Source organism: Rhyacophila brunnea, unplaced genomic scaffold (genome assembly GCF_057557595.1).
Source record: "Rhyacophila brunnea isolate RB1 unplaced genomic scaffold, BYU_Rbru_1.0 scaffold_5, whole genome shotgun sequence".
NCBI classification, from domain to species: domain Eukaryota; kingdom Metazoa; phylum Arthropoda; class Insecta; order Trichoptera; family Rhyacophilidae; genus Rhyacophila; species Rhyacophila brunnea.
The window spans coordinates 20,257,498-20,278,150 of record NW_028233170.1 but is presented as its reverse complement, the minus strand read 5'-3'; the positions used below and the strand labels follow the sequence as shown (position 1 = coordinate 20,278,150).

Sequence of the window (20,653 nt, the reverse complement as noted above, 5' to 3'; positions counted from 1 at the left end):
ACTTACAAGCCGAAGCATTCGGAAACTAGCCGACGAGTGGTCCTACCTCTTCTGTCCCTTCCGCTGCTGAAATGGGTGACCTATCATTTTTCTATACTCTATAGAGTGTGTATACTAACGTGTCTGTCGTGTTCACTTGTCAGAGGCCAGAGCATACCTCTCGTCGAGGAACGTCGAGCATTACGCGATTTGCAAAAAACGACCAACTGGTGGTTTTACCCGCTGATAAGGGAAACGCGACAGTCGTTATGGATGCAACGCTCTATGTTACCAAAATGGAAGAGTTACTGAAAACCCCTGTTTATAAACATGTAAAGCGGAACCCCACCGACAAGATTGACAGAAAAACGAGGGAATTAGTTCGATCTTCCGGTATTCCCAGTGAGGATTACTGGAAAGTATTAACTAAAGCACCGAAGACTCCTGGGATATATGGGTTACCCAAGATTCACAAGTCTGACTGCCCACTTCGCCCAATAGTTAGCGCAATAGACTCTCCCACGTATAGACTTTCGAAATATCTGGTGTCACTTTTGCAACCACACACCAACGCCACCGCATCATGGGTTAAGGCAGGGGTTCCCAACCTTTTTTTTTTACTGTGAAGTTACTAAATACCATTCTTACCATAACTGCTAACTGTGTGGTGTCTGATATATCTCTTGATTCGTCAAATTGTAGCGAGAACCAGTCACATATTTCCAAGGCAGTCTTTAACTGAGTTTGTATGTCTGTTGAAATTGCATGTATTCTTCTTGTGACGGTGTTATTTGACAACTGTAAGTCTTGTATTGCTGAGACAATCTCACGTTTGTTAGAAAATCCATCAAACAAACAATCGGCACCAGTCAAAAATAGTTTTTTAAACAACTCACCATCAATGAAAGGTTTCTTCATTTTTGCGAGCATGTGAGAAATTTTGAAAGAAGCAATGGTGGCCTTTTTAGAATTTTTCACATGTCTAGTGAAAACAGTCTGTTGTGCAGTTAGACTTGATTTTAGTTGACATATTTTTTTCTTTCTTACTTCAGATTTAAGTGGATAGTTCACATCAAAAGTGGCATGAATTGTCTGAAAGTGTCATTCAACATTATGTTTTTTTGGCACTGCAATACTACTACCACACAACAAAAAGACGCATTTATTTTTCACATTAAAGAAACAATATGATTCCTCCCAGTCAGTGTTAAAATTATAGGTTCGTTGTCTTTTACTCGGTCCGCTCATTTTAGAACTATATAGAAGGAAAATCAAAACTCCTAATTCGTGTTTCGTCAGACGAAGATGTCTCCTAGCTAACTGTCGCGACCCGAACGGGGCAGCAATCGCAATCACAATGACAACAACGCGGTTCCAGGCGGGGAATGCTATTTGCACATCACTCCTTGTACACGCCGTAAACCCGAACTGAGCCGATGATCGCCGAAGTAATTGGGACGGTACGAGCACGTGACTACTGTCACATGCTTCGGCGTTCATCGGCTCAGTTCGTGGCGTTCGTTCACTTCGGGTTTTCTGCGTGTATCAGGCTAGCGTGAAAATTCTGTCTCTGTCGAATAGTGGCGGGCACATACGAATCGTTCCGCAGGCGCCATGGTGCCCGCGGGCACTGGGTTGGAAACCCCTGTGTTAAGGGATTCAACACATTTTGTCCTTTTGGTACTTTAGCTTTCAGGGTAAAGTGTTTGAACAAACCGAAGGTGTCGCTATGGGGTCTCCTCTATCTTCCGTGGTTGTGAATTTTTTCATGGAAAATTTTGAACAAACAGCTTTTGACGTGCAGATTAAAACCTTCGTGCTGGTTACGGTATGTCCATGATATCTTCTTAATATGGCCTCACGGTATAGAAGCTCTAAATGAGTTTTTGGCCCATTTAAAAAAATCTACATTTAATGATTAAATTCACAATGGAGATTGAACAAAATGGAGCTCTACCATTTCTTGACGTGGAAGTTATCAGAAAATTGGATGGTTCTCTAGGACACAGAGTCTACCGAAAATCAACCCATACCAATCGTTATTTACATGCTTCATCTCACCATCACCCTGCTCAAAAAATGGTTCTGATTTCAACTTTGATGACAAGAGCTCGGTAAATCTGCGAATCATCGTATTTAAAATCCTAACCATCTGACGGAGAGGACCATCGCGGCCCTCGAGAATGCGATGTTTCCCAACGGGACAGCTTCTGGAAGGGTATGCAAGGGTTAGTGGATTGGGCAACCAATCCTCAAAACATCATGCGATGGGCCTGTACCAAAAATTCGAAGAGGGTTTTGGGGACAACGCATAATAAAATTTGCGAGGACATGACTCAGATCCTTACCGGGAAGCGTGCCGAGATTATACAACCTCGGCGCCAGGTGATTTCGTTCTCAGTGAAGGATACCTTCACTCGGGAGGCACTATCGAGGATTCCTCTGAGCTCAGAGTCCCGGAAGGCCCTCGAACTCACATTATAGCCGGGGTACTTCCAAGGGGCAACGTCATGTGGGAAGGGAGTTCTCTATCGGAGGTACGGACTCCACCAGGGATCCGTATTCTAAGCGAAGGTGACCGCATCTGGACGACCAACAACATTGGGGGCCGCCTATGAGACTTTCGGGGAGTCTGGATGGCGTAGGGTACCCACCTTCCAACATTGGTAAAAATAATAGCCGTAGCCCGCATACAATTTGTGCGGACACCACCATTGGTAAGTCGTTCTTTACTTTTACGGAAAAAATTCAAACGCAACAATCAGCAGAGGTCACTCTCGAGATCGAGGACTTAAAGAAAGACAACCCCCAGTTTTCACTCAACCCTGTTTCTGATCAAGAAACAAGACGGGACCCTATGCCCTGTTTTGAACCGAAAGCGTTTGAATGCGTTACTACAGCCAAAGCCATTCAAACTAATCCACCATTACGAGGTTCCAGCCGTCTTACAAAAAGAAGACTGGCTAGTAATTATAGATCTAAGCCAGGCGTACCTCCAAGTTTAGTACCCATAGATTCTCAACATCGTTGATTCGTTCGACTAGCCTACCGAGGGGAGCTCCTACAATTCACGTGTCTCCCGTTCGTGCTGTCAGCCGCTCCGATTATGTTTTCATCCCTGACCAATTGGGTTGCCGAACGCCTACGAAAGAATGGCTGAGAATATTCACTTACATAGACGACTTCTTTGTAGCCAACAGATCCGAGAAACAGTCTCGGCTTCGGTGGAATACAGGATAACTTTCCTACAATCTTTAGGGTGGTTAATACATATAAAAAGATCCTATCTGATCCCAAGCCAACAATGAGGGTTCCTGGACATCACGTGGGACACACACAACAAGCGGAGGTTTCTGTCGCCGGAGAAGTGTGTAACACTCCGTCACCATCTGCTAACGCAGGTACAAAAAGACAGTTGGTCCCTCAGACAGGCACATATCCAATCCCTTCTGGGGCGACTCAACTTCACATCCTACCTCCACGAGGAAGGTTGCAAGGTTGCATTGCCGGGCTACAACGCTCCAGTCATCAATATAGCCGAGGTCCCATCCTCGCCAATTGATGAAAATTTCCCCACAGGCCCAACAGGACATCATGTGGTGCCTCTAGGCGATAAGATCCTCAGAGTTGACACAACGCAGGTACAAAAAGGTGGTTGGTCCTTCAGACAGGCACATGTTCAATCCCTTCTGGGGCGACTTAACTTAGCATCCTACCTCCACGAGGAAGGTTGCATTGCCGACGGCTACAAAGCTCCAGTCATCAATATTGTCGAGGTCCCATTCTCGCCAATAGGCGATAATCCCACCACAGGCCTAACAGGACATCATGTGGTGGCTCCAGGTGATAGGATCCTCAGAGTTGACACACATAACGACATTCAATCACTTCCTGACGACAGACGCAGCCGACACAGGCTGGGGAGCCCAACTGAATAAACACCACCTATCAGGTACGTGGAAACAAGACCAGTTAGCATGGCATTCCAACAGGAAGGAAATGTTTGAAATTCAATCTCGGGTACAAGCAATCATAGGATCAGATCTGCTTCTGCAGACAGACAACAAAACAGTGGTGGCATACATCAACAACGAGGGCAGCACAAAATCTGTCACCCTCCTAAACCTATGCCGACAGATACGAGTATTTACCAGTCGAGCCAACATCACGTTAACTGCACAATACCTCCGCAGAAATTTCAACTGCGTGGTAGAACATCTCTCCCGCAGACAACTCATTCCCGAATGGCACCTCATCAACACCGCAACCAGGTGGTTGTTTCAAAGATGGGGAGTTCCCGAGGTGGATTTATTCGCAAGCGAAACAGCACATGTCGTTGTAACATACGTTTAAAAAGACGTTATAGACAGTGGCGCGCTGTTTCACGACGCATTCAGCTGAGAATAGTACTTCAGACTGGCGTGGATATTTTCCCCACAAAACTTACTTCGACGAGTCCTAGCGCACCTGAACTCAGCAAAAGGAAAGTACTTACTAGTGGCACCGAGCTGGAAACAATGCTTTTGGGGAGTAGACTTACGAAAAAGGGCGATAGTACCTCCTTATACAATACCTCACCCAGTGGCGCACCCAGGATTTAATATTGGGGGGGGGGGCAAGGAGGAGAATGTAAATTAGTCCTATAGGCTCTTTTCTTCTTCACAGCCTAATTTCTCGTTTATCGGTCTTTTGTCTATTGCACTCGGTGTACCTACACCATGGTCCCCACATCCTGAAGCGGGTCCTCAGGCTAGGATATTTGGGGGGCCCCCTACCTACCGCTAAGATTAAAGGTAGTGTGAAAAACTACATTAACGTTTTTCAAATTGTGTTTTAGTTCAAATTAAGGGTACTTATACAGTGAATTATTGGCGATTTTTAATACATCTACTTTAATAATGGAGCTGTCGAGTATTGACACATAATAATCAAAAAATATATTGCACAATTATATAAATAATTGAAAATGTTCATGGACATGATGTATAATAGCGCCGCAGGCGACTTTTTTTACTATTAAAGCTAATTTATTATGTGTGTTTATCTCACTTATCTGGTCAACCCGACACGCCGGGCCCCCCACAGCCCGGGCCCCCAGACTAGAGCCCTGTCAGCCCTCCCCAGCCATGACCTACACCACTCCGGAATTCGGGTGGACACCGAGAATTTTTTGACAGTTCCATTAGGAATTGGGTTTCTAAAAAAACCTGACATTAGTGTTTCGAAATTTTCGTGTTAGAAATTAATATCTAAGAAATTTTTCTAAAAAGGGTGCTGGAGAATTATTACAAATCATTTTTTTGCCGTGTTTTTATTTGTCTAAGCCCAAAGGTATAGTTTATTGGCTTTCAATTTCAATGTTTAAAATCATTCTGATAATTTTCATTTTGGGGGGTGCCAGGGCCCCTTGCCCCCCCCCCCCTGGGTGCGCCACTGACCTCACCTACATAGACAACGAAAACCAACCGTCCACCTCCAAACACCCAGGACCTGTCCCTTTAACTATGGATAATTTCAGGTGGGGTGAAATAACATCAAATTGAATGGTGGAAGAAAGGGCACTTCTTACTTCCAGATGGTGGCATTCGACTCTAAAAACTTACAAACCAGCTTGGAACATATGGAAGACAATGACATACGTAACACGAACCTAATGGATCATAATAGCCCTCAACCAATGGAATTGGCCAGATACCTAGGCTACTTGCACAACACGGAGGGTTTGTCGTACAACACCATCCTTGTGCATAAGTCAGCCATAGCCACATTTTGTAAACCGATTATCATTGTAGATCTCAGCATCAACGTAGTAGTACAACACAATATGTTAAAGGCAATTTCGGTACATAAAACTAAGCCCGTTAAACCACCCGTTTGGGATCCAGGACGAGTGGTACCTAGATCACCTTAAGAAAACGACAGCGGTGGAGTACAACCTATACATCTCGCAGGACAGCTACTCGGTTGCTTCTCGCATCGGGACGAAGGGTTCATGACCTCACACTACTCAGTAATAGTAGACAATGGATTAGTGGATAGAGGTGATCACATAATTGTATGGCCAATGTTTGGCGCAAAGACAGATACCGCCAAGCATCGTCAATCGGAATGGAAGCTAAGCGCTTCCACGTGTCAGAGCATCGACCCAGTATTCTGGTTACGGAAACTCGTCTGCATGTCAAACCCAAGGAGAGAGAAAGGTGGGGATATTTCGGAATTATTTATATCTTCAAGAGGACCACCAAAACCAGCCACCAGGACAGTTATAGGGAATTGGATAAGGTCAGTACTGTTGGAAGCAGGGGTACAAGAACCACCAGGCAGTGTCCGCTCAGTGGTGGCTTCCTTTAACTGTTAATACCCAATAGATGATATCTTATAAAGAGGTAACTGGCGTAGTCAGTCGACATTCACTACAACTACCAGAGAACGATGGATACACCACCATCAGAAGGGGAAAAGAACCAATTAACTTCTCTATTAAACCCTATACACTGAACGTCACGATGATCTATACCTCGTCAATGAATCATTGTCACATACAGGAATTTGGTATACCCAACAAACACCAGGTGATAACAAATAGATATCTCAAGGACTTCAAAGTCAAATTCGAATAATGCAAGGAGTTTTACCTACCAATAAAACTCTTATTATTCATGTTGACTTTGAAGTCCATTTAACTTCTACCTGGTTCCTTGAGCCATATCACAATGAAAACAAAATAGTCCCAAACTCCTTACATAAAAAAGAGACGCACGGGTATGATCAGTAAATAAAACAAACGACAAGAAAAAGGAAATTAAATTAGTAGAATAACACCTCACGCGAAGAAGGAAGAGCAAACCCTATCTCAAGGACTTCAAAGCCAACATGAATAATAAGAGTTTTATTGGTAGGTAAAACTCCTTTCATTATGTAATGAAATAGGATTTGAGATTGTGTACTTTCCTACTCGTATTTTTTTGACAAATCAACAAAGTTAGTCTGAATAGAAATGGTATCCATCTCCATACCAGTAGTAATACAATTCTGTGGCTATTTAGCAGAAGCAGATATGGTCATTTTTTACCTATTTGTAAGGGGAGCAATTTGAATGTTGTGTGTCTGGTGATAAATACTGTGTAATTAATTATGAAGGAAAGTTCTAGTCAGAACAGATCCGTGTCACATTCCATTCTGGTCTGTTTCACTTCCAAAAAGTTGTCGTCAATAGAATGCACGTGTTCAGATTCACTGACAAAATAAGACAATGCTGAAGAAAAGTTTATGTTTTTGTTTTGCCCTGGACAGGAATCTGAATAGGCTACTATATTAGTCGCTGTTTTTGGAAGATTCTGCAAATTCTGCACGAAGCACGATGCTATTTTATCAGATCCCCGACCAGGAATCTCTTCATGCCACACTATGTAACAGCTTGTGGTATCTGTTTTACAATCTCTAATATTGTAAAATTATAAGTCCACAGTTGCCTTTTATAGTAGGTAAGTACACTATGTTGGTATTCAGGGAAAGCTTGGGAAAGCATTTTTTCAAATCAAAAACTAGCCTTCGAGTGGACTGACTAGTTTTAGATAACAATTTGTTGTGTTCTTTCTTCTTATATGATTCATAAGCCTTAGTCAAGAAGTGTTCGTTTCATCAAGTTCAGCTTTCCTTTCTAAATCGTTTGCACACTTAATCTGATTGCTATATGTATCACATACTTTACAAGTGTCAATACTAGGACTTTTAAATTTATAGTAGTATCCCCGAATGGTCCCCATTTGGGGATGTTTCTGCGGATCTAGAGAAATCCGAATCAATATCAAGCCGACAAATAGTAAGGGTTGATTGCGAAAATAAATAAATAATGTAAAATATCTGGCCGGGAACATTGTCTGAATGCCGTTAAAAAAACACGAACGGCAACACCGCATTTGTACCGCCGTTTGTTTTGGCGCAACAGACATACGCATTTTTGACAGCAACGCAGTAAGCAGTGTTAACCTCGCTATCCGCCAAAATTAAATTGAAAAGAATTTGTATAAAAATGTAACCATTGGTAGTTATTAACGTAAATAAAGCCGCGTGAGATACGGTCCAAGTACACTTGGACCGAGTGCCATCCAAGCGCACTCGTATGGGACAGCTTCATACAAATTACTCCTATCCAAGCTAACTTGGATGAGTAGGACGCGGTCCGAGTAGCTTGGATAGGAATAATTAGTATGAAGCTCAGTGTTGCCATGTCTACTGAAATTTCAGTAGATCTACTGATATTTTTGGCAATATACTGAATCTACTGATATTTTCTGAAATCTACTGATATTTCTTTATTTCACAAAATTCCCACCAGCCGGGAAAAAAAGTAGCCATCTTCGAAAATTTTGGAATCTGCGGCCCGCGGTGCGTCCTAAAAAAACGAGCCGACCATGAAAAATAGGGAACCTGCGGCCCGCGGCGAAATATTTTTCCTAAAAAAAACAAGCCGACCACGAAAAATTGGGAACCTGCGGCCCGCGGCGAAATATTTTGCTTAAAGCAGAAATCTACTGATAATTTGTCGAATCTACTGAAATTTTTTTACACATTCTACTGAAATTTCAAATTTTGACTTGGCAACACTGATGAAGCTGTCGCTTGGATGGCACTCGGTCCAAGTGTACTTGGAGCGCACTTGGACTTTCCATACATTTTAGTTTCATTAATTAACTTAATATTTTATATCAATGCACAATATTGATGAAACTAATGACCGTATTAATTTCCACCATATTATATATTTGACACCAAAGAGATTAGACTAGATTAGGCACCGTGCAATGTGTTTGATTGACACTCATGATCTAGGTAGGTAGGTAGATAGTTTAGTAGATAGATTGGAATGAAAATATCGTTTATAATCAAAGAGATTGGACTCCTCCCATCTCTTTGTTTATAATATAGATTGAAGGAACTTTGGTTTATAATATTAAAAATATTGATCATCTGTATCTATAGTATGGTAACACTACACACCATAACCAATTTTCCTATACAGATTGCTTATGATACACACAGATAAATTTTATTAGTCTATGTCCACTTACTCGGCATTTTTTGACGTGAGTTGTAAATTGTCATTTGGAACAAAAATATTGAAAAGTGTGAGTGAATAAGATGGGTGGTACTGATGTAATTCAAGATGTGGAGATGAAGAATTTAGACAGCCCAGCGGCTGGAAGTGAAGTAGATCCAGTGGACTCTAAGCGAAACGCTGATGTATTGTGCGTTCAAGAACTTCGAGATCACGCTCGCCAGATAGACAAAGCGGTGAGCTCTAAAGAACCTAGATTCATTCTGAGAGTATTGCGGTCATTGCCGAACACCAGAAGAAAGCTCAACGGAATCGTTCTTCGCGGACTTATCTCGCAGTTGTATCCGGCCGGAGCTGATAAAGACGCTCTGTTGTCGTTCGTTGAAGAGATCCCCGCGGGAGGAGTAGAAGTGGAGGCTCCCAGGGTGCGCAGCGCAGTCAAGGCTCCCGTTCCTGAAGTCGACACTTACGTTCATCTTCTGATTCTTTTGAGATTGATCGACAATACAAAATTGGATGAGGCTACGGTGTGTTCTCAGCAACTTATGACAAAAATCACCGCTCAAAACCGACGAACCTTGGATTTGGTCGCTGCGAAGTGTTATTTCTATCATTCAAGAGTCGCTGAACTCACTAACAAGCTGGACAGTATTAGAGGCTTCCTTCACATTAGATATCGCACATCGTCTCTCCGCAACGATTTTGAAGGACAGGCCGTCTTAATAAACTGTTTGCTGCGTAATTACCTCCACTATTCTCTGTATGATCAGGCTGATAAGTTAGTAAGTAAATCAGTGTATCCTGAAAGCGCTAGTAATAATGAATGGGCTCGGTTCTTGTATTATTTGGGTCGCATCAAGGCTGCTCGATTGGAGTACAGCGAGGCTCACAAGCATCTTGTGCAAGCGATGAGAAAGGCCCCTCAGACTGCAGCGGTCGGATTCAGACAGACCGTGCAAAAGTTGGCTATTGTTGTGGAGCTACTGCTGGGTGACATCCCCGAGCGTCAGATCTTCAGGCAGGCTGCGCTTCGTAGAGCTCTGGCTCCTTATTTCCAACTCACGCAGGCCGTGAGAATGGGAAATCTCCAAAGATTTGGAGAGGTCTTGGAAAACTTCGGTCCGCAATTCAGAGGAGATCATACATTTACTCTTATTTTAAGACTTCGTCACAATGTCATCAAGACTGCGATTCGATCGATCGGATTGTCCTACTCACGCATATCTCCTCAGGATATCGCTCGCAAACTGGGCCTGGATTCCGCTGAAGATGCTGAGTTTATTGTCGCTAAAGCCATTCGAGACGGAGTCATAGAAGCCACTCTTGATCCTGAACGCGGTTACATGAGCAGTAAAGAGAGTTCGGATATCTATTGCACTCGAGAACCGCAGCTCGCTTTCCATCAAAGAATCTCTTTCTGCCTAGATCTTCATAAGCAAAGTGTTAAAGCGATGCGCTATCCTCCGAAAGCATACGGCAAAGACTTGGAGAGCGCGGAAGAACGGAGAGAGAGAGAGCAGCAGGATCTGGAACTGGCCAAGGAGATGGCAGAAGAAGATGATGATGGCTTCCCTTAAGCTTTAAGTAGGATATCGCTCTACTTATTTAAACAAATAAAACTTTGGTTGTAGTCTTTATCTTATTAAATTTAATATCCAATTATAACCTTTTATTTTTTATTATTGTGTACTTTCAATGATTTTGAATGTGAAAATATATTAAAAAACAAATCCTCACCATGACATTTGTATTTCAATGACTTGTTTTTATCTACCTGTACTGTTCCTCCACCCTGGGATCCTAGGGTCAAACCCCAAAAATCGCAGCACTTTGGTTCCATATTCCATAAAGTATTAAGGTCAGTAATGATGAGCAAATTTGCGGGCACGAATGGTTTACGCGTATGAACATTGGTCAGGATTAAAATTTTTGTTCACAACTTTCTTCTTCGTGCGTGTAATATCCCCCTTTAGTTGTTTTAGTAGTTTGTGTATATTCAGTGTGAGTGGCGTGAAAAATGGCGGAAAGTAACGTTAGTGCAGCATACATACTAATGCACATACTTACCAAAAACGTTCATTGTCATTGTTCCATTCCATTGTTAATTAATGTTATTTTACGTCCATAGCCGTATGGAGGAGTGAATATGTCCAGACTGAGCATACAAGTTCTTTGATGAAATTGAAAAAACCGACAAGCCACGGATAGTGTTCATGCACACAAAAGCGTACGCACACACAAATTTGTACTTAACTTTAGGTTGCTATTTAATTGCGGTTTTTGTGATTTGAATTGTAACTTTTATCTTTTATGATGGAAATGTCATTTCATCGGGTAGTGTTTTTTTGCATGAGTTCAAAACGGGTGGTAAAGCAGCAGAAACCAAACAATGCTTCTGGTGTGGATACTGCTGTCCTTCAGTTGATAACGGCCAACTGAAGGCCATTACTATTTTTTGAATCATGGCCAAATCACATCTGGGAGTTATTATAAAGAAATCAACATAAACGTCGCCGTAGGATTGGTTTGTCGAATAAACCAAATGCTTAAGAGACGAAAACAAATTTCATAATCCTATATTTAAATACATGGAGATATTTAAATTGTTATTTTTACAGCATATAAATGATGTATTCATTACCATTACAAAGTAATTTAAAGAAAAGGATGGTTCTAGTCCATTTAGATACAAAAAAACATTCTGCATTAAAAGGTCGATTTCGACAAAAACGGATATTTGACAAACCAATCCTATAGCGACGATAATGCCTCAAGAATTGTAGCATCTCTTGCACTGGTCAAGCAGAAGGTCGAATTCTTTTGCACGACAATGCGTGTTCACATTTTGCATGATTGACTCTTGTTGAAATTTGACATTGAACAAATTGGGCTATGAAATATTGCTTCGTCCACCATACTCACCAGATATCTCACCAATAGATTGTTATTTGTTTAAGCATTTCTCCAAGGGTAAGATGTCTTCAACAATCAAGCTGCTGCTGAAAGTACATTTTTAGATCGTATAACTCCGGAATTTCATAGCACTGGCTTAAATTAATTTGTAAATTGGCCAAAATGTGTCAATTCTAATAGCTTTTATTTCAATAATTATTTGAAAATTATAAACCACAATTATTTTTCCCAACAACCAAATAATACATAATATTGTGTATTGACTAAAAATATTTGATTCAATGTATATTTGAATCGAATCCTTCTTGTGAAATCTCGTGGGATCCCTACCAGGCCAATACATTAAGGTACAGAGAGATTAATCACAAAGAGACGTGTAAAGCAGTAGGTAGTAGGCAAAGCACCGACCCCCATTAAATGCCGGAGTATTTGCATGTTGGTACGCGGTGGACTACGAATTTCTATGAAAAAAAACATTTTTTTTTGGAAATGTATTGAAAGTGTATCACTAAGACTTATAATTCGGTTAAGTATTTCATTATGATTTATAACAATCAACCTGGGCTAGTATAAAGCCCAATAACACATTGAAAATCGTCTTGACTGGGATATAGTCATACATCAACATTGGGCACAACATACAATTTTCTTCCGTGCGCATAGGCGAGGCCATGCTGGTACAGTGAGAAGTGCAACATTTCGTGATTATACCTGTACTCCATGTTAGATGAAAATTGTTGCTCGAGACCAGTGGCGGCCGGTGACAAGAATATGAGGGAGTGCAAAAAAAACTCACCTATTTATGCAAGAAGTCCCCATCTTCCATCGATTTTGAAAACACGTTGATAACACGAACATTAAAGTCTGGTGTTGACGATATCAATTGTTTTTCTATACTTAACATCGCAAGAGCATTTAGCCTGTCTTGAGTCATTGTATTTCTCAAAAATTACTTAACCTTTTCTAAAGTTGAGAAACAACGCTCACTTCATACTGAAATCATCGGGATTGTACAAATTATTTTTAATAGGGTAACACTTTTGCCAAATACTTCCAGTAAATTATTATTAGTGAAAAGTTGAAGTAGCAATAATGCTCCAACAGTAACGTAGAAATCTTCTCTACTGTATAAGACTATTAGTTCATTTTTAAGTTAAAATTTGTCACGTTAATAATAATTATTCATTATTTATAATTAAGTATTAAATTACCCGATTTAAAAAAAATTCATTTACTAAAATATAAAGCCAGCCGGCTAGGTAGGCGGCTAGCTCTCTTCAGTACACATTTTAAATATACGTATGATTTTGAAATGATTAATGCGAAACATAGCTGATAATTTGGCATAATTCGGTCGCGTTGTTTACGGAACTCTAACTGTGACCACCGATTTTTAAAAATTCATTGCGTGCAGCCGCATTGTAGATATGTTTCAGACAATGCATATTTACATATTCCCCAAAGTTTTAACGTTGTCCATCGAGTAATAAGATAGTTATAATAAAAGTTATAAAAAATAAATGTCACCTCCGCGCATTGCCAATCTGCCCCTATGTTAAACGTCGAACTGCAAAAAATGATATAAACTTTGCAACGAAGGAATTTCGGCACATTTAACATGATGAGTGACATGCTTATTGAACATATTTAAGCCGAAACGTCGATATTGAGTGGGAAAAATCAATATCTTCGGTATTTTCTTTAAAATCAGCCCATGTCAGATTCAAATCGCAGAACGTTCCCGCGACACGACAGTGCTGTGATCTGTCATATAAAATCGCAACTTCGTTTAATGAATGCATTGTCACGATACCTACGATGACGTTATTGCATTGAATCGTCGATTTATGCTCTAAATTCCCATTGATGACATTCTGCCGCTACGGCAGCTATCCAAGGTAGGGTTGTATCAACGTATTAGCACTTATTGTGATCCGAAAGCAGTATTTATACTTACCCACCTATAGAATAGATGATGCGCCGATGTGAATAATAATTGCTTCATGAATTCGACTCGGAAAATTAATTCCCATTAAACTATAGGACAGTGGGTAGTTATCGACATACTACCTACACAGTTACCTACCTAATGATAAGGTTAATGATACCTACCTAATCTCAAAATGACCACGAAAGAAATGGGGCCTTTTTATCGTACTTACTTACCTATCAAAATAGGTACCACCTAATCTCAAATCGACCACGAAATATGGCCCCATTATCGTTTCAAATAAGAAAAATTATAAATAGGTAGATAGGTACCGTTCAATGAATGAATACCTGGCTGAGCTAATAATGTCGGCCAATGTAAACTGTCATCCGTCTCAATGTGAATCGCTCATTAAAATAACGATGAACAATAATAATTCCACTTGTAAAATTCTCATTCAACGACAGTACCTATGCTCCATTTCCTTCTTATTGAATAGATACCTACCTACCTATCTGTACAAAATAAACGTAATAATAAATATTATAAGTCCTATGTAACTAGGTACCTACTTCAATACGACAAACACTAGGATAATTAATTGTTAAAAGCTACCCACCCACCTACGTCTACAATTCTACACCTAAGTACCTATTTATTCTCAATAACAGCGTTTCTGTGAAATACCCACCTGATTAAAAAAATCAACAAGCTGAACTGAACTGTGTGTACATCAAATTTAAGATACCTACCTATTGAAACACTAATAGTAATAGGGTAATCTCAAAATGAAAATAAAAAAATTAATCCACCAACGTTAGCATAATAATATCGGCGAAATCGGTGAAACCGGGAGCGGTTTACGTTGAACTAAACTTACTAAACTAACCGTTTGATAAATAAGTCGGGAATATGTTTTTATTTTTGCACGGCATGCATCGACATGACATTAGTCATCAATAATTAGGCTTCCAACTATATCTCGACGCGTGGCCTAAGCGCTTGTGTTGGAATATTTATATCGGCCAGTGTATGGTTTTATTGTCCGAACGCCGAGTTAAGCTTTGTGTACTATGGCATTAGGTACAGGCAACCTCCTGAAGAATTAACTTGGAAAACATCATTTCCAACGAAGATTCATGTAGTCTTATAGAACTTTGTTGGTTTTGATTCTACTAGCCTCATTTGCTGTTGTGAATTTTTAAATGTATGCGTGAAAAATAGTGTAAACTCAAGGTACACTTTGAATTTTGCTCCTTGCCATGTCTCACCGATGGAGGTATGTGTATTAGTCGCGTCTCATTGGTGTAGTTACGTGTGTATTGGTAGACGGTGGCGTTGCGCGTCGAAATCACTATTGCCCGAATGCGCGCGGAATTCAAAATGATTGATTTCGTATAAGTTTTCGATATCGCATTTTTCGGAATACATGGGGGTTGTATATTATATATTTTTATTTAATCGATGATGGGAGTGCAGTGCACACTTTGCTCCTTTACTAGAGCCGTCCCTGCTCGAGACACCAGCTGTTTTTTCAAACTAAAAGGTTGCACTCATACGGTATTTAGATACATGAGTTTTGTGAATGCCAACAAAATCACATCGATATATTCGACATGTTGCGATCGAGACGAGTTTCGATGTGCGAGCCGGCTAAAGCACAGCATGTATACACGCTCATTTTCTATGGCCGGCCTTGTGCGCATGGAATTGGAGTATGTAAACGTGCTTGCAGTATACCCCCAGTTAAGCACACTTAAAATGACATCCATTTCTGTTTTATGTCTCTAATTTTATTTAAATTTATTACCTATTTATACTGAAATATCAATTTTTCTCAAAAATTACAAAAAATAGTATTTTTTTTGAAAACAATAATCTACGAATAATACACATTATCCGGAATTCCAAGGATGCAAAATGGCAGGCTCTACAGTGCAGATATTTTGTAGAAATTCCCTGGACAAAATTAGGATCAATGGACATATTTTGAGTTTTTACGTGGAATTCACGAGATACAAATATTTGAAGTTTACAATACTTACTACCAGTGGCGGCCGGTGATAATAAAATTAGGGAGTGCAAATAAAGACATGCATTTTTCTTTTCATGGTATTGAAAAAAAATCTGCAATAGCCTTCGTGGTGGAGGTAGGCGAATGTTAAACGACGCTTACATTCACGGACAGCATTTATTTGTTGCCAAAGTTATAAAGTTCAAGCTTCTTGTATGATATGTATGATGCAAAAGGCAACAGGTACACGCTTTTTTCGATTTTTATTGTATCTAATTACACTTCATATGTGCTGGACATAGTTAAGTCATCCTTTTCGGCGACTTATCCTTAGGAACGATTTCTTAGATTCTGCATGCGGCTCCTCAACTCTAGAATTGCACTCCAAATGGGACTGATTTGAAAGACATTAAACGTCAAAAATAATAGTAAGTATAAGTAGGTATATTATATGCATGGCTCCCACATCCTGAAGCGGGGGGCCACCAGGCTAAGATGTTTGGCAGGCCCCCCTACCTATCGCTAAGGGTAAAGGCAGTGTGACGCCTGCAGCAGCGTGGTGTACGTGGTAAAATTAAGGTGTATTTTTAGTGATTTTCTGTATTATTAATATGTACATCCATTAAAATATAGTTAAAAATTGCATTGTACAACCAAATATTTTTAATTATTAATATCAATGTAGTAAAATAGCGTCGCAGGTGACTTTTTTTTACTATTAGAGCAAATTTGTGATCTATCTTTATCTCACTTATCTGGTCGACTCGTCACGCCTTGTGGGGGCCATGATTATACGTATTATGTCACTGACTTATTTTGCTGTAGATTTGTATTAAAATTATTTAGTGTTTAATTTTGAAATGTAAAATAATTATAAAATCGTATTTGTATGGTGAGATGGCTGTACCTAACTTAATAATCACAATATTACTCTAATCGATATTTTGATTGATTCAATATTAATATGGTGCATCATACAACGGAGCATTTATCTCATAATGTCATAACGTATGAAATAATAATATACCTAGTATTTTTAAATACTGCGCGGGAATCTTTTACCTATTTCATACGTACGTACAATAATATTATTATAAACGTGCTAGTCAATTGTGACATCTGTCGGTTATACTTGAAGCACTCGGAGGGAGGACATTGCACAAAGCAAGGTAAAAATTGTACGTTCAGTGAGATTACATATCAGCAGCATACAAAAGAATCGTCTACGGGCGGGCAGTACAGGTCCTCTTTCGAACATTCAACAAATACTATGAAAGACGTACATGTATACACACATCCAGCTCAGCGGAATTTAATGCACAACATGGAACTTTTGGATACTTTGTTTATCCGCATGTATTGTATGTGAAGACATACCTCAGTCAGATAAGGCAGGTTGGGTGCCACAAAATAAGGTTAAAAGATAGACGAAGAGTAAAGAAAACGCCAGAGTGCAAAGACCGATAACAACATCGGTGTCTGCTCACATACTGCCAGTAGAGCATTGTTTACTTTGTAAGAAAGAAGCAGTTCGACATTCTTTAATAGTCAACTACTATGAATAATATCGTCATCCATTCCAGTCAGAAATTCCAGGAATCACCTCATTAGGAACAAGGAACTGTTAAAAAATGTAATGTCCCTATAAATTGTAAGTGGTGTATTGACTTAAGTGCAATAAACTAATAAAACAGGTAAAGTGGGTCACATACATATTATTGAAGAACACTTTATAGTATAAATTGATTTCAAAGAACAAAGTGCCAATAGGAAATGAGGTACTAGGTATAACAGTACCTAGGTTTAGTAAAGTAAATAGTAATATTTTTAAGAGATTTTATATAATATTTTTATTGGTAGATACTCTTTTTTTCCCATATATTTTATGAATACCGGTATTGGTATTTTTATTCAGTATTGCAATCTCTACATGCATGGATTTACTTGCACCAATAGTGTGTATTTTAAACTATCGTGATAATAACTGATAACAGTGTTTACACGTAAAAAAGTGCTGATTGTCTCGCGGATCTCATTCTACAAGAGTAAGCGAGACGTGATGTTGTCATTGTATGGTACTATTTGACAGTTTGTGAAAATCGGTTACCCTCAAAATTAGTCTGCTCAGTGTAGTTGGTTTTTTTACCGGCAGGTTTATACCACTATTGCGCAGGTGCAGATATCGCATCCAATTGTCGCGTGAAAATTAATAGGATTCTGAACTTTTTTGATCCATGCATGCAATCTTGCAACTGCAGAATAATACATGTTTACATGTACATTTTCTTGTTATGACCGCGATACTCACTGTCAGCAGTAAATCCATACACATGTGTAAATATCGGGGTTAAACAAAAAGTGAAGATTATGTGGGGTGGGGGAAGAAAAAGTCCTCAATACAATTAACATTATTTGCTTTTATTTTCATTATACTTAAATGTATACAGCTAGATAATCACAGTTCAAATAAAAAAATACAAACATTAAAACACTAAATAAAAAGAATATGGTGAAAATCTTTTACAAGAAGCACGTCATGTTCTCGAGGAAGTAAAAATAAGTTATCATATTTATTCATTAATACAAATAATTATTGATTTGAATAATTTTATTATAATAAATTGATTGACTGGCGTAATTAGATTGTGAACCCTCTTAAATGGCGCAAAGTAATAATGATAATATAAAAAAAATTAAAAAGTGATGGTAAAGTCGTAAATATTTTTTATAAAAAAAAATCTTTCGTCTACATTTATTCACTTAAAATGTTGGCAGTGTCAAATATAAATAATGTAATAAATTATTTAATGTTAACTACCACTTTACTTTCCTAATAAAATATTGAGGTTTTTATTTACTAAATTCAATCTCAAACAAACATCACATATATTACTATAATTATACAGTAATAAATTTGACATTGTACAAAATCATCTGACTCGGGTGCAACAATTCACTTAGTCTAGGAGGTGTGTTCTACTACATGTAAGAATCCAAACTTATATGGTAATTTTATTTTTATTATTATTACTAGTATATTGTATTAAAATGTGTTGATAAAATTGTGTGGAAATCAAGTAAATCATCATACAGACATCCACTTGATTATGATCAGTCATTTCTTTAAACATTCTAATGTTGTCATTCACTCAAAAGGAATAAACAATAGAAACACGTAATTAATCTCTTTCTTTAATAATTACAACTTTACATTAATTTTATTCTTACATATACAGAAATATCAATACGTAGATCATTGTTTCATAGTCTATGTCTATATAATAATAATAATAAATATTCCAGGTGCCATCTATCAGTGTATTCGATTATTCATAAATAATTGAATAGGTGCAAACACTTACAATCTACAAGTATTACCTATAATTATTTACCTAGAATAGTTGGCACTGGCTCTCACAAACACAAACAAAAAATGATTATCAAATGACTGGCTTGTCAAAACGTCTCCCATTCAAAGTTCCACATTCATTCTAGAGAGCGAACCACACTTGACCAGAATAAGAAGGTCTCATGAGTGCAAAACACACATTGTTTAACATCTATATACATAGCTACACGTTTACCTACAATGTTGTGATCTTATAGATAATGAATTTTTTTCCGAGAGCCTTTTAATATATTGTAATGCAATATATTAAGATTTATCAGCATTGAAACAATGTCAGTGTTCGATGGGATATATGAAAATATCGAGGGGAAAATTAATATTATCTAGTGAAATTATTGAATGACAAAATGCACCCGAAGTCTTGCAGTCTTAAATGCTAAGTTTTTTTATACTGGCCTATCGCACGAGTACAAAGCGAAACCCATGATTTGTATTTATGCATAGTAGTGGAAAACATTACCTATTATAATACGCAATAATATTCTTTAATCTTTATTACAATTGAAACTTTTCAATGCCCTTTGATAATACGTTGAAATGTAATTATATATACAAATGGCTTGATTATAATAATAAAAGGAAGTTTAGCAGATGCTTATTTGGTTGATGAAAACTTTTACAAAAGTTTGCGAGGCGTTTACGGATCCTCTTCGTGCTCCACTTCTTGGTGCGGGCCGTACATGTCGGCCAACTTGTCGAAGCGAGGACCCCACGCGCCCAGGTAGTCGTACTCCTGTTGCTCGTCATCCGTTCCTGCACACAAAATAGTAATCATTCATCATCCAGCATGGCCCAATGACAGTAGTGTAGTTAAACAATAGTGTAGTAATAGAAGTGAAACAATCACGAACACAGTGGCTTTGAGAAAATCACATAAATATATTGCGACCTCACCAGGATCGACCGTGGCGCCCCCGAATGAAAGACCCAGTGCCTTACACGCTGTACTACGAGTAAATAATGATGGCATCATCAACATTAGCCTTTTTTTAAAAATAATTTTTACCAAAATCATCATTTTGGCTGATCGTAGAGTCTTAAAACAAGTACTGTCTAACTCGGTTATTACGATCACAGATATAGCGAGATCTCGGATGTAATGAGGAAACATTCGTTGACATTTTAATTTATGATTTTCTCCATATTTATTCACTTTTATAACGAGCTCCTTATCGGATATACCGAGCTAAAATATCGTCAATTTTTTTTTTAAAACTGTTAATGTGTCGATCGTTTAAAAATATTTCGACCCTAAGCAATAAAAATCCGACCGGACAGGATGCCGCCGGGGTCGGATTACGTTTATGACACTAGTTAAGTATCTAAATACCTACCTAATTGGTGTTTTCG

At 38.8% G+C, this 20,653-nt stretch overlaps 2 protein-coding genes across 9 annotated transcripts in view; one reads left to right on the top strand and one right to left on the bottom strand.

The window, feature by feature from the left end:
* Positions 1–8,979: 8,979 nt before the first annotated feature.
* On the top strand, positions 8,980–10,779 carry Rpn3 (regulatory particle non-ATPase 3). The gene has a single exon (XM_085956225.1). It carries the CDS (start codon positions 9,121–9,123, stop codon positions 10,612–10,614), a length of 1,494 nt encoding a protein of 497 aa, XP_085812351.1. The 5' UTR covers positions 8,980–9,120; the 3' UTR covers positions 10,615–10,779.
* A 7,670-nt stretch (positions 10,780–18,449) lies between these two features.
* The window catches only part of CadN (neural cadherin), an 835,618-nt gene continuing 833,414 nt past the window's right edge, over positions 18,450–20,653 (bottom strand). For all 8 annotated transcript variants that reach the window (XM_085956138.1, XM_085956137.1, XM_085956141.1 and 5 more), the window contains one exon: positions 18,450–20,056. In XM_085956138.1, the coding sequence (XP_085812264.1) occupies positions 19,941–20,056 (116 nt within the window). In that variant the 3' untranslated portion in view covers positions 18,450–19,940. The remainder of the gene's footprint in view (positions 20,057–20,653) is intronic.

Excerpts from the sequence above, each read along its gene's own strand:
- Rpn3 (XM_085956225.1), top strand. The coding sequence starts at position 9,121 with ATGGGTGGTACTGATGTAATTCAAGATGTGGAGATGAAGAATTTAGAC.